At 41.9% G+C, this 13,575-nt stretch overlaps 2 protein-coding genes across 4 annotated transcripts; one reads left to right on the top strand and one right to left on the bottom strand.

The window, feature by feature from the left end:
• The first annotated feature begins 83 nt into the window (after positions 1-83).
• LOC105313946 (origin recognition complex subunit 3-like) lies at positions 84-13,503 on the top strand. 2 transcript variants are annotated; one of them, XM_020000610.1, is made up of 17 exons: positions 84-141; positions 197-239; positions 288-385; positions 450-561; positions 655-744; positions 841-896; positions 945-1,016; positions 1,819-1,913; positions 12,023-12,182; positions 12,255-12,368; positions 12,421-12,560; positions 12,617-12,680; positions 12,727-12,837; positions 12,887-12,948; positions 12,995-13,125; positions 13,175-13,223; positions 13,297-13,503. In XM_020000610.1, exons 1-17 carry the CDS (start codon positions 85-87, stop codon positions 13,382-13,384), a joined length of 1,542 nt encoding a protein of 513 aa, XP_019856169.1. In that variant the 5' UTR covers position 84; the 3' UTR covers positions 13,385-13,503. The 2 variants fall into 2 exon arrangements, with proteins under 2 accessions (XP_019856169.1, XP_019856168.1); XM_020000609.1 differs by having other exon boundaries at positions 1,816-1,913.
• LOC100639414 (telomerase protein component 1-like) lies at positions 2,157-10,724 on the bottom strand. 2 transcript variants are annotated; one of them, XM_011407776.2, is made up of 2 exons: positions 10,637-10,724; positions 2,157-10,586 (listed from the first exon to the last, which is right to left on the bottom strand). In XM_011407776.2, exon 2 carries the CDS (start codon positions 10,569-10,571, stop codon positions 2,361-2,363), a length of 8,211 nt encoding a protein of 2,736 aa, XP_011406078.1. In that variant the 5' UTR covers positions 10,572-10,586; positions 10,637-10,724; the 3' UTR covers positions 2,157-2,360. The 2 variants fall into 2 exon arrangements, with proteins under 2 accessions (XP_011406078.1, XP_019856164.1); XM_020000605.1 differs by having other exon boundaries at positions 10,641-10,724.
• Positions 13,504-13,575: the final 72 nt, after the last annotated feature.

Raw genomic sequence — 13,575 nt, 5'->3', positions numbered from 1 at the left:
TTTTTGCTTTGACCTTTGATCGTGTCATGTGAGCGGAAAAAATTCTGCTCACATGCTCACTCAGCCCACGTGACCCCACGTGATATGAATAATAGAAGAGGGTGTGGTATCATGGAGCTGGAAGGACTTTCACTTACTAAAGTGAATAAGTTTTATTTATATTGGCAATAATAATTATTATCATAATAATTACTAGGGATGTTTAGCTGTTGCACCAAAGAAGGTTCAGCAATCATCAAGTATCAAAATATTTTTTAATAATTAATAATCATTAATAATATTTTTAGTCAGTTTCACTAAGCATCCAAGCGAGACTGAGAAAGAGGCTCAGAGACGATGCCAGAAATACCAAAAGTGTTTGACGCAAATCGAAGGAAAGATAGATGTGAGATTATTCCTTTATATTGTCATGAATGTGTTGGTCCCTTTGATCAATACTTGATGTATAGGACCTTATGAAAGAGTTTGAAGATGGCTACCACAATGATATTAAAGATTACGTTAGCTCAGTGAGACAAGACTTGACCTTACCAAGAATACCAGCATGTGTCTTCAATGGAGGTACAGTATGTCACGCCTCCTTTTAATCTGTTGATAAGTCTTCTCTTGGTTGGTTTGTTGTATTATTATACTCCTCCATTTTAATATTCTTAGGTTTTGATGTGTCTGTTAATCTGTTTGATAAACTGAAGGAGTCTCTATCTTCAATAACTTCTATCATTGTCAACGTACAAGTATATTCAAGTAGGAACTGTGGATAAGAGAAAGAGGGGACATATTCATTAATTGACATTATGATGATACACTGTAAAGTGACTAGTTATTCTTTTACTGTTAAAGGTATGAAGGCATTAATGAAAGATATATTTCAGCAGCTATTATCACTTGAGGAGGAGGTACTAATGTTAATTGATATGGTAATGAATATTTAATGAGCACATTAGGCTTATACTGGTTCTATTCCAGACTGCTCCATCAGCACAATATGTGACTGGTACAGGTCTTACACCATCAGTGTAAGTAAAGGGGGGCCAGGATCAACTGATATAGTTATAATCTGATACATATACTTGTACTTATGCTGTGTAGCAAGTTTGAGCTGATTCTGACTTCAATTTTTTTAGTGTCGGCCATTTTAAGAAAAAGTTGAAAATCTGAAAATTACCCTGTACTATAGCCCATAGTTTTTTCCAAAAAATGGCTCCAAAATCACTCCAAATTTTTATTACATTTTCTGATACATATTGATGTATTTATGCTATGTAGAGAGTTTGAGCTGATTCCGACTTTAATTTTTCAAGCTACGGCCATTTTAAGAAAACTTCAAAAATCTGAAAAATACCCAAGGCTATAGTTCATGGTTTTTTCCAAAAAATGGCCAAAAATTGACCCCCATTTTTATTACATTTTCTGATACATATTGATGTCCTTATGCTGTGTAGAAAGTTTGAGATGATTCCAACTTCAATTTTTAAAGTTATGGCCATTTTGAGAAAACGTCGGAAATCTGAAAAATACCCAAGGCTATAGCCCATGGTTTTTCCCCAAAAAATGGCTCCGAAATCACTCCAAATTTTTATTACATTTTCTGATACATATTGATGTCCTTATGCTGTGTAGAAAGTTTGAGCCGATTCCGACTTCAATTTTTCAAGTTATGGCCATTTTTAAGAAATGCCAAAAATTTGAAAAATACCCAAGGTATAGCCCATGGTTTTTTCCAAAAAATGGCGACGAAATCCCCCCAAATTTTTATTACATTTTCTGATACATATACATATGCATGTACTTATGGTGTCTATATTCATTCCTTAGGATGATGCTGGTCAGTCTCCTCCTCCAGTTGTGTTAGTGATTGAATGTATTGAGTCAGTTCCTGTCCCTCTATTGACTGAGCTCCTACTGATACTTCAGTGAGTCAGTCTACTGTACATTTACTAGTGATACTGTAATTGTGGCATTACTGAAGGCGTGTTTCATCTAAAGTGTATCAGTTGATAGTATTTCCTCAGCTCATAGTATTTAATTGGTTGTGCTACAGCATTCCCTAAACCATTACACATTAATACTTGCTCTAGTGGCTACTCTTCTTTTCCTTCCTGTGGCTCCAAGTGCTACTCATTCCTCACTCACCCACTGGACCATTAGTGGCTTCCTTTAGTACATTATCCACTGGATATTAGCACTGGATTCATTATACAAATCATTTATTTGAAATATTTGCACAATCAAAACTAATAAATTATAAACTACCATCAAACACAATAGCTAACACACAGTAATCCCCCTATCAAATTCCAACAACAACAACAACAACAATAATAATAATAATAATAATAATAATAATAATAATAATGTTATTATTTCCACTTGAGTAAGGTCACTCCTCCAGTGCAGTCTCCGCCCATTATAACTGCTTCCCCTGGTTCCTGTCCTTGTATAGCTCCCATTGCCTCTATTGATGAGGTCCAGTTAAAATGGCCGACCTGACGGAGGTGGCCAGACTTATCAACGGCCTCTGTACTCCACATCTTGATGGTAGAGTCCAGGGACCCAGTGATGAGGAACTGGTTGAATGACGTTATTGAAGACACTCCATCAGCATGTACTGTCTGAGTTGCTATGAATGTCTTAGAAGATATACTCCACAAATGAACCTGTCCTGAGCTGTCAGCAATGGCTATGTACTTGTCCTGTACTGGTGTCATTGCTAGTGGCCATACCTTGTTCTCCTCCTCACCAGTCCTGGTTGATACTGGTATCTTGTGTTGCTGTCCTGCTACTGTCACTGGTCCTGAAGCACTCTTCCTTCCTTTACCTGTCCCTGGAGGTTTAGGTGGTGGATATTCAACCATAACCTGATCAACTCCTATAGAATACACTGTGCTCTGATTGCTGCCAGTACTAACAGTACAAGTATCTATAACCCAGTCCTTGTGACCCTCCATCTTAGCTACTGGTCTCCTTCCATTATGTAGTGCCATTAGTTGGTTGTTCCATGAACTGGCTATCAAGAAGTTCCTGTCATTTGTTAGTCTAACCTGTGAAATAGGGGCGGGGCCCATTAGGTTCTTAGAAGGTATTGTTACTACCAGTGATGGGTATTCCTTCTCTGTTAGTTTCCAAACCGTTATCTCCCCTGTGTCACTCCCTACCACCACTTGTAAGTTCTTTGACATCTCAACGGCAGTTAGTGCCTTATCTGAAACTCTCACCTTGTAGAGGTGTGAAAGAGGTGTGGTCTCATTGTGTACATGTACCATGAAGTACCCGTCCCGTCCAATGGTAGTGGCTAGGATGTTACCACTAGACTCCACCTTCACTAACCTGACCCCAGTCACTGGCCCCACGTGAGCTCTACTGGTGCATCCACTGGCTACTAGCAGCCTCTCTGGCTGGGGCAGGGCCGGTCTCCAGACTCTAATAGTCTCGTCCAAGGAGGTGGTAACGATGGTATCAGACTGGGAACATGTCACTGCTAGTACCCTGTCCGAGTGCCCACTGAGTGTCATTAGTTCATTGGGTATGAAAGGTTTCCAAATGTTGACAGTTCCCTCGTCACTGGTACTGAGTATTATGATATTACTCAGTTCTTTCTTGGACTGGGTTGATTTCAAACTGGGGTCAATGTCACCTGCTCCCTCTCCCTCCTCCTCTGTCTCCCCCCATAGCTCATCACTGGCCCCTCCAGTCAGTGAGCTTATGGTGACACTGTTCACTCTTTGGCTGTGTCCCTTTAGTGTTGTTATCTTTACTCCTTTCCTGGTCCATACTTTAATGAGTCCATCACTGCTACCAGAGACAATACAGCCATTGCTGCTAGAGACAGTGTTCACTGCTGAAGTGTGGCCTTTAAGAGTTGCCTTTAGTTTCCAGTCACTGGTGTCCCATACTTTAATATTGAAGTCATTGGATCCAGTTATTAGCAGCTCAGGCCCACTCTTAGTGAAGCAGCAGCTGTTGATCCAGTCCGGGTGGGCTCCCTGTATTGTGTGGATACATTTCTTGCTTAACATGTTCCAGATCATGATGGACTTATCATGACTGACACTGGCCAGTGTCATCCCATCAATACTGATACTCATGCTTGCTATGAGTCCAGTGTGGCCTGTTAGTTTACCCACTGGCTCTATACTGGGTATCTTGCTCTTGCTCAAGTGTCTGCTGGTGTCTGAGGGCCAAAGGTACATGATGAAGTCCTCACCAGCTGATACTAGCACCTGTTTGGTCCACACAGCTGCAGTGATAGGACCAGTGTGTGCCTCCAGTGATACTGCTTTAGGAAGAGAGGATGGAGTCCATATCTTAAGCGTCTGGTCTCCTGAACCTGTCATGAAGGATCCTCCTTGGGCTATTATCACTTTGACTGGACCAGAATGGACCCTGTGATGAAACACCTCAGCTTCAGTTTGTATGTGATACTGCACCACACTCCCATCTTGATACCCTACTGTGACCAGTTTACTGCCAGCATCATAGCTCATACAGTTACTGCTCCCATTGACTCCTCCATTACCCAGTGACCCAATTGGAGTTCCCATAGTACCAGACCACACCTTCACTAGACTGTCATTGGATCCTGTGATGAGATGGTCCCCAGTGGAAGAGAAGGACAGTGAGGTTATTGGGCCAGCATGACCATTAATAGTGCCAACTGTTATTCCGGTCCTTGATGACCATATTCGGACGTCTCCATCAAGAGAGGCGGAGACTATGTGTTGTCCTGATTTGAGATACAAACAAGCTTGAACAGAAGAGGCGTGTCCCTTTAGCGTCTTCAGTTTCTTCTTATTAAATGTGTCCCATATCCTGAGAGTACTGTCCCAGCACCCAGTGACTATTAGCTGACCCTCAGGATGGAATGAGAGGCAGTTTATTGAAGTGCTCCTCCCTCCCTTTAGGACACTAACGAGGGACCCATCAGTACCTCTCCAGACCCTAATGGTCTTATCCCAAGAGACTGATACAAGGTTCTTGCCATTAGCACTGGCCGAGCAGAACCTCACGCTCCTCGTGTGTCCCTTTAGGACTGATAGACGGAATCCTTCAGTGAGGTTCCATAGGCTGAGTGTGTTGTCGTGAGAAGCTGAACACAGTCGGTCTTGAGATACAAAGCAAAGGCAGTTTACTGAAGAGGAGTGGCCAACCAATGACTTTATCTCTTTGCCAGCGTCAGTGTCATATATCCTAATGATGGAGCTCTTGTGTCCTGTGACTAGTGAGCGACCATCAGGAGAGACGGCTATAGTAAGGGCTGGGTCACCATGAGAGGGGATTGTCATTTTACAAGATGATGAACCTGTTGGTTTGTTGATCCAATAGACCAGAGGATAAGATGCTTTAGCCAGCAGCTCCTTTGCTTCATTGCACACTATTGAAGACTCTGGCTCATTCACTGCCTGTTGGAGTGCCAGGGAAGGTGTGTTCACTAAGATGTGGAGATTGCGAGAGATGAATTCCTTGAAACTAACCACTTTTGGTAGCTGTAAGAACCGAGAGACCTCACGAGCTTTAGCAGCTGGTACATTAGCCAGTGACGGATTATAATCATTCATTAACTCCCTGGAGAGACCAAGCTGGGACTTTTGTACTGCAAACTTGAGATTACAAGCAATGGTCTCCAGTTCCTTCCAGTCCCCAGCCGCCACCAGGTGATATGGTAACTCATTGAATGAATGAGTATCAGTCCCAGTGAAGGAGAGGTCATTGGTTGGGTCTATGTTCGATCTAAAGTATTGAGCTATTATCTTGTGAAGTTGTCTCTCTCTATCAGCCCCAGCCCCTCTCAAGTATCTGCTCTTCACTGCTTTCTCAATCTCCTTGTGTGAGAGTATCAGTGTCTCAGAGGCGTGGCTCTGGTAAGGTTGAAGGAAGGTTTGCATTGATCTTATGAGTCTAGCTAGTACTGATGGAGGGACCCGCCCCTTTCCTCCAGTTGAAGGATTTGAGAATAAGAGAGAGAGAATGTTAGCCATTTCTGTCTCCTTCAGTCCATCTCTCACTAGACACAGTATCGTCAGTGCTGAAGACACCAGCTCTGCTCCATGTTCCTCTTCTAATCGTGAGAGTACATCCTGGAGGAGACCGGCTGTGGTCGTGGGGAGTTTCTTCAGGAAAGCCCCAACCTCTTCGTAGACTCCAAACATCCTCAGCTCCTCACATGCTAAGAGGAGGTAGAGAGGATTACCAGCCTCTCTCTTGGTGAGGAGTAGCTTCATTTGGTTATTAAATGGAGACTCATCCAACTCCTTTCTGTAATGGGCCAACTTACTCCTAACAATGTCAGCTTTGTCTGACATGTCAAGGTTTCCCACTATAACCTCTTTTGGTGGTGGGTCTCGTTTTTTGAGTATTTTGAGGCAGCTGCTACCTTCATTGACTGATAGTACTATGGTGACATTATCAGGAAGGTTGGTTGGGATCCAGTTCAGCGAGCGGCCATTATTCTCATCATCCAACAGCTCAACTCCATCAATAAAGACAATGTAATTACTGACCTGATGTGTTTGTATGAAAGTGATCCATTCTTTAGCTAGTTCCAGGTAATCCCCCGGTATTGGTTTCTTGATCGAAAACCTCTTCTTGGCCTCCCAACAAATACTTGATAATATGAATGATATTGACGAAGAGCCTGGGAATGTACCAACGAAATGAACTGACACAGCATCTTCTGAAAACTTTTCCGCCACTTCAGCCATGAAGGCAGTCTTACCAGACCCTGGCTTACCAGTGAACAATACTACACCTTTTGATTCATTAATGGCCGCTAGCCCTTCATGAAGGATGCTCCTGCGTCCAATGAAAGTCCCTCCCTCGTGTACCATTATCTCTTCATTGAGTTCTGAAGCTAGCTCATAAGGATTCTCAGGCTCCTCCTCCAGTGGGTAGTCCCTCTGTATAGTGTTCCACAGGTTGTTGATGACTCGTTTACCAAAGTCTTCTAAGGAACTCAGCATTGGTTTGTTCTGGACCACGCCCATCCAGTGACTGGGGTAGTTGTCAAATACTTCAATTCCGCTTGTTCTTATTTTAGATTTTAGTGACTCAATTTTCTCCTCATTTTCGAAAGATTCGTCCTTAAAATGCCCAATGTATTTAGTAGGTATTTCATCCATTACTCCTTTATCCCGAAAGTAAAAGAAGGCCTTCCCAGCCACCTTGTCAGGGTCAGCCAGTGCTCCATGGTACATCTCAAGTTCAGTAATGGACCTTCCCTTTGGATAGTCTCTTATCCAGTCGTACTCTTCTGAATCAGGGACACTGTATTCACCAGGGCACCAGCCGTAGCGCTGGCCCAGTATCCCAATGAAGTAGTTACTCTTACTGATCTCAGTCATACAGATCTCTATTGCTTTGTGATGTTTAGTGTCTTCCTCAGTGACCCCCCAGCGAAGGTCAACCTCATACAAGTAGACTCTGAGGTCATGGGCTCTTCTCCTCAGCTCAGGGAACACGTACCTTGTGAGGAGGTCCCTCTCTCCATGCATGTCACGGAATGTTGATGAGATGAATATCCTCGCTGTCCGCCATTTTGTTTGAGGGGCAGAGAGAGAGAGTGAGGGCGTGGTTGTTGATCCCGTGGGCGGAAGGAGAGCTGGGGCTTTGGTGTCTTTAAGTTTGTAAGCTTCGTCTATTCTCTCAATGTAGACCAGCTGACCTGAATCAGACCTCTCAGCAATGAACTGTAATATCTTATCAGAGTATCCTGAGAGGTGGATATTGTTTGGGTGGGAGGGGCTTACTGTACTAGCCACACCCACTGACCGCCCACTGAGATCAATGCTAACAAAGAGCAGGTTAGGATTCACAACATGACGATATTTCTCAAGGAAGTTAAGCACTCCCTTTCCATCATGGCTCTCCATATTCATCTCGTTAGTCAGTAGTATAAGATTATCCACCTGGACCCTATCCACCAGCAGTGACCGTAAGAACTCGGCAGGTACCTTCCCAGGGAGCCCGTCAAGACCATCAGTCGTCACTATATTAAGAACCTGCTCCATGTTGTGTAGTATAGTACCTTCCTTCAGTGACACTTGACTGTATGAGCTGTTACCGTAGACACAGAGACTGCACTTCTCACAAGCATACTTACACATGAGAGCCAGCAGTACTCCAATCTCAGTCACAGTCCTAGGTTTACCCAGTCCACGGGCAGTAGTGCAGGGTTTGTTCATGTCTGATCCAGCGTTACAGAGGACTACAGTGGAGCCCTTGATTGGCTGTACGTTGTGGTAAGTGGCTATCATTAATGAGGTGTCCAGTGCGTTCCTGTATCTCCGTATCACGTCAGAGTCAATCTCAGGAAGAGGCTTCACTTTCTTTGGCTTCTTTAGCGGTTTTATCGATCGCTTTTGAACAGGAAAAGGCATCGGCTTCATCTTTGATTGGTTCTCAAGCTGATTGAGGACTTCGTAAGCTGAGAAGAATCTAAAAGGAAACTGGCGACTGTTAACGACTGCCCTTTCATCAGTCAGTCTCTCTATGACCCACTTGTGGTGGGCCATTGACACTCCAGCTATGATCAGGTTACGGATATTCCTCAGCATCGCCATAAAAGGTAACTTCTTGTGGTCGATAAGCTCCTCCCATACCTTAGCTTTATTGCCCTTCAGTGATACTTGTGTCTCCCAAGTCTCTGGGATTGGTAGTTTCATTCTCTTCCCTGCTCTGTCTTGGTCCCAGGTTCCTGGTAGTCCCGAGCATCTAAAGTCCTCAGGAGTCTCTGGGTATTTCTTTCCCACGAGGCACATGACGTGATCGACTGGTTGTGAGATGTGAATCTTACGTATGATTTGTTTTAATGTAAACTTTAGTCTCTCCAGCTCCTCCTCACTCTCACTCTCGCTCTCTCCCTCAACGCTATCAGTGTCAGTGTCACTGTCATCATCCGACTCATCATCCTTTGTCTTCTTGTCTAATTCAACTGACACACTCTTCTTTACTTTAGGAGGGACTGGTTTAGTCACAGCTGATGCAAATGATTTTGGTCTTTCCGCTGCTGGAGCAGTAGCTGATCTCACTGGTCCTGCTGTCTTTGTGTTCTCTTTCTTTCCTTTTTTGTTTCTTTTATTTTTCTTTTTGCTCGTGTCTTTGTTATACTTTGCCAGCTGGTAGCCGTCAAATTCAACAAACTTTTTGCTCATGACTTTCCTTAGGGCAGTGGGGAGGGATCCAAAGTTGATGGATTTATCGTGGAGGGACTGGTACATCTCAGCTATCTCTATCCAATCGGACGGGAGTCTCACACTGGCTGAGTAATACTTCTTGAGGTGAGGTCGATAGGCTGGGTCAGAAGCAGCAATGGCAAGGAGGTAGTTGGCTGTAGCTCGAATGTTGAGGTCACAGCGAGTGTAGAGAGCCACTTTGAGGAGGAACTCTCCATCATAGTGAGAGAGGGTCTTAGCTAAAGACCTCAAGTGGCAACCAGTTGGATCTTTACGATTGAAATAGTCAGGAGAGGCAAGGAGAGACGTAGCTACTGTCTGTACTAGATTCAGTTTGAATTTGATGACGTCAGGAAGAGCAGCCATTGATTTAGCATCAATTACTGATCCCTGGCTACTGAACTGAACGTGAAACTGAGGAGTACCCAGAGGTCCCTGAGTGAAGTCGTAGACTGGAAGTTCTTCTGATTCTTCAATGACAGCAATGTATCGTGACTGACCTCCAGTGTTAGGAGCAGCCTTAGACCCTGAGCTACTGCTCAATAAAGATTTGGATAACTGTGCAGCTGCTCCTGTCGTTGCCATTGGTTTGGTTGATGTGGTCGCAATAGTTGGTGCCTTCATTAGCTTTATTGTAGTTGATAGAGTTGGTTTCTTAATGGCTGGTTTTCCTGTGTTCTTTCTGCCGCTAAGAGCCACAGAGCTCTTAGATATCAAGGGACTCTTGGCTGTCATTGTAGAAACTGGTACTGGTCTACCCTGCAGCATTGAAGGAGTTAGTGGCTTGGAGTGTACCAGTGGTTTACCAGTGAGAGAACTGTTAGTGGTACTAATGGCTGATTGAAGAGAGGGTCTATCAATGGATGTAGCAGTGACTAATGATCTATTAGTACCAGTACCACTGGATAGCGTACTACTTGTAGTCAAACTATTACTAGTTAACTGACTACTGGTTAAGTGACTGCTAGTTAAGTTACTGCTGGTTAAGTTAGTGCTGGTCAGTTGGCGACTTGTTAAATCAGCTTTAGTAGGACGCTCAGTTTTGATTGCACTGCTAATTCCTGGTTTGCTCCCACTGGCTAACTGAGTGTTAGTCAGTTTACTTTGACTAAAAGAGCTTCTTGTTGATAGACTACTGCTGCTTGTTGCTGCTGTACCACTAGATCTTGTTAAAGAGCCTCTTGTAGATAAGGTTGGCTCAGGCCTGGAGAGTGCTTTCAAGGGGCCATTGGCAGTGACTGCTGGACTAGTAGTGGCTGGTTTAGCTGGTACAGTTAGACTGGGAGCAGCTTTCACCAAAAGAGAAGACTTTGTAGTCAATCTTCCACTCCCACTTGTCTTGCTTTTCTCAAGTAGAGAGCTAGTCAAGGCTGGGGACCATTTCCTCTCTGTCAGTGTAGACATGACCTCAGGGAGTGCCTAAAGGAAGGAATAGTGAGTATATGCTGTCCAGTGGAGGGTTTATGAACCTACTGACTGAGGGACAGCAACCCTTAGCAGAAATGGCTTGTAATTATTGTGGACTGACACGCCCTCTTATGTAAACAATGAATAATAATTAACATTCTTAACAGCACAGCTCTGGAGTGTCATGTACTATATACTACAGGGCATTTTGTTAAATGGCAAAGAGAGAATTTTTCAATCATTGTAATGTTTCTTGATACATATTCATGTACTTATGTTTTGGAGAGAGTTTGGGCTGATTCCAATCATGTGTAGATATTTTTAAAACTCTTTTTAGTTTCTCCGAAATCAGTCCAGAGTACCTGTACTATAGCCCATGGTTTTTTCCAAAAAATGGCTCCGAAATCACCCCAAATTTTAATTACATTTTCTGATACATATTGATATCCTTATGCTATGTAGCAAGTTTGAGCTGATTCCGACTTCAATTTTTCGAGTTACGGCCATTTTAAGAAAACGCCAAAAATCTGAAAAATACCCAAGGCTATAGCCCATGGTTTTTTTCAAAAAATGGCTCCAAAATCAACACAAGTTTTTATTACATTTTCTGATACATATTGGTGCCCTTATGCTGTGTAGAAAGTTGGAGCTGATTCCGACTTCAATTTTTCAAGTTACGGCCATTTTAAGAAAACGCCAAAAATCTGAAAAATACCCTGTACTATAGCCCATGGTTTTTTTCAAAAAATGGCCAAAAAATCACACCAAATTTTTATTACATTTTCTGATCCATATTAATGTCCTTATGCTGTGTAGAAAGTTGGAGCTGATTCCGACTTCAATTTTTAAAGTTACGGCCATTTTAAAAAATGCCGAAAATCAAAAAAATACCCAATGCTATAGCCCATGGTTTTTTCCAAAAAATGGCTCCGAAATTACCCCAAATTTTTATTACATTTTCTGATACATATTGATGTCCTTATGCTGTGTAGAAAGTTGGAGCTGATTCTGACTTCAATTTTTCAAGTTGCGGCCATTTTAAGAAAATGCCAAAAATCTGAAAAATACCCAATGCTATAGCCCATGGTTTTTTCCAAAAAAATGGCTCCGAAATTACCCCAAATTTTTATTACATTTTCTGATACATATTGATGTCCTTATGCTGTGTAGAAAGTTGGAGCTGATTCCGACTTCAATTTTTCAAGTTGCGGCCATTTTAAGAAAATGCCAAAAATCTGAAAAATACCCAATGCTATAGCCCATGGTTTTTTTTTCCAAAAAATGGCTCTAAAATCACCCCAAATTTTTATTAAATTTTCTGATACATACAATGTATATGCTTGCTTATGTTATGTTCTGATTGTCATTAGTTTATAGGCTATTAGTTATAATAATTATGATCAGGCTATAGGCTCTCAGTTGTCATATGATTATTGTGTTTTCTGCAGCTCAAGACTGCAAGAGTTTCCAGTGATCCTGCTGCTAGGGGTGAGGGCAGTTCATAATGGATTTGGATTGAACTTCACTCCTTCAATCCTCTCAGTCTTAAAGTGGGACATGATCATTAAAGACCCTCTTCAGTCAATCATACCAAAGACACTGGAAATGGTAAGTTCTTCTAATGGCAGCTGTATCTATTGTTGATAACTTGTAATGTCGTCTCTCTCTCTTCTCTCTTAGTTATGTTTTGATTCTAGTCTTCCATTTCATTTCACTCCTTCTTTCACTCACTCTCTTCTTGGTGGTTTTGAAGGTCAGCTCCTTCCAATTGCCAATCTGAAGAAGTCGATACAAGTATATTAAAGAAGGAAGCTCCATCTACCATTATTTTGTATATTGTTTTTAGTATCATTTACTGGAACACTTTTATTGGCAGCCTCTGAGTTTCCTTTGTGACTCCATTAGTTCTGGTACTATTAGGAAAGACATTAAATCATTGTCAAAGGATCAAGTTGAGATGATTCGCTCATCACCCAGTATGATGAGGTATTGGTTGGTCTAATGAGTTGGAGCCAGTATTGATTGCTGTTATTGATATTTAGTTATGTTGAATCAGTTGATTTTGAAGAGAGAAAGGCACTGCTTCAAGATGATTCTCATTTAAAAGTCATTGAATTTATAACTACAGCAGTAATACCTTGTATTTTTCTAGGCAAAGGCAGAAGAATTTTTAAAAGATATCCAATTATTCTACCAATCTCTGGAACCAGCAGTAAAGACTCTTTACATATTAGTTTATGGAAAAACATCAAAGGATAAATTGGTACAGATACATATGATTTGCTATTAGAATTTTCTTATAATTATTATAGGCTAAACTTAAAATGTTATTGAGTTACATTACTGATAGTCAAGGGAAGGATTTCTATGTTCAGTGAGTAGGTTGATATGCTAACAGTTAATGACTCCTTCATCCTTAGAGCAGTGAAGCTACTGGATGAGACTGTACTGCAAAGGAACCTCCATGAGTCTATCACTTATATTACTGCAGCCTGTTCAAACTTGAGTGATATTTTAAAAGCATTACAAGATTGTCTGTCTGGCTCTAAAGGTAGTGAATTGATTAGATCTAATTCTTCATTTAAACTCTCCTCCTTTAGAAGGAACACTCTCCACTGAGCACATCTCCACTGTCATTGACTTATTAATGTTAGTGTCATTAGTAGCAAAGGCTATATCTTTTATAATATCAATTATAATTTTCACCTTCTTTCTTGTATAGGACACACATCCATTCTCCCCAGAGGCTCACCCTCCATGATGTCGTGTGCTATGATAGCAATAAGATGACTCCTTACCACATCCTTTAGACTTTATATTAATTTTTATACTTTTAATGCTTCAGTCATGAACAATGATAAAATGACTAATTTTGAACCGTAGACTACAGATACTGTTTATCAATGAGATGTTGCTCCAATTACTGACAGTGTTAAGGTGGAGGGCATCCACTATGCAACTTTGTTGCAAGTACCTTTGATGTGGTTGTCCAATATGTTCC

This window comes from Amphimedon queenslandica, unplaced genomic scaffold, assembly GCF_000090795.2.
Source record: "Amphimedon queenslandica unplaced genomic scaffold, v1.1 AMPQUscaffold_13169, whole genome shotgun sequence".
In the NCBI taxonomy this organism is placed as follows: Eukaryota; Metazoa; Porifera; class Demospongiae; order Haplosclerida; family Niphatidae; genus Amphimedon; species Amphimedon queenslandica.
The sequence above is the reverse complement of the archived record's forward strand: the minus strand, read 5'-3'. Positions and strand labels throughout refer to the sequence as shown.

What these genes read in the sequence shown, in the direction of transcription:
- LOC105313946 (XM_020000609.1), top strand. Translation starts at nt 85, where the DNA reads ATGAATAATAGAAGAGGGTGTGGTATCATGGAGCTGGAAGGACTTTCA. An exon ending in TATTATCACTTGAGGAGGAG is followed by an intron (nt 897 to 944) that starts GTACTAATGTTA and finishes TGAGCACATTAG; the next exon opens with GCTTATACTGGTTCTATTCC. An exon ending in AAACATCAAAGGATAAATTG is followed by an intron (nt 12,838 to 12,886) that starts GTACAGATACAT and finishes TAATTATTATAG; the next exon opens with GCTAAACTTAAAATGTTATT.
- LOC100639414 (XM_011407776.2), bottom strand. Translation starts at nt 10,571, where the DNA reads ATGTCTACACTGACAGAGAGGAAATGGTCCCCAGCCTTGACTAGCTCT.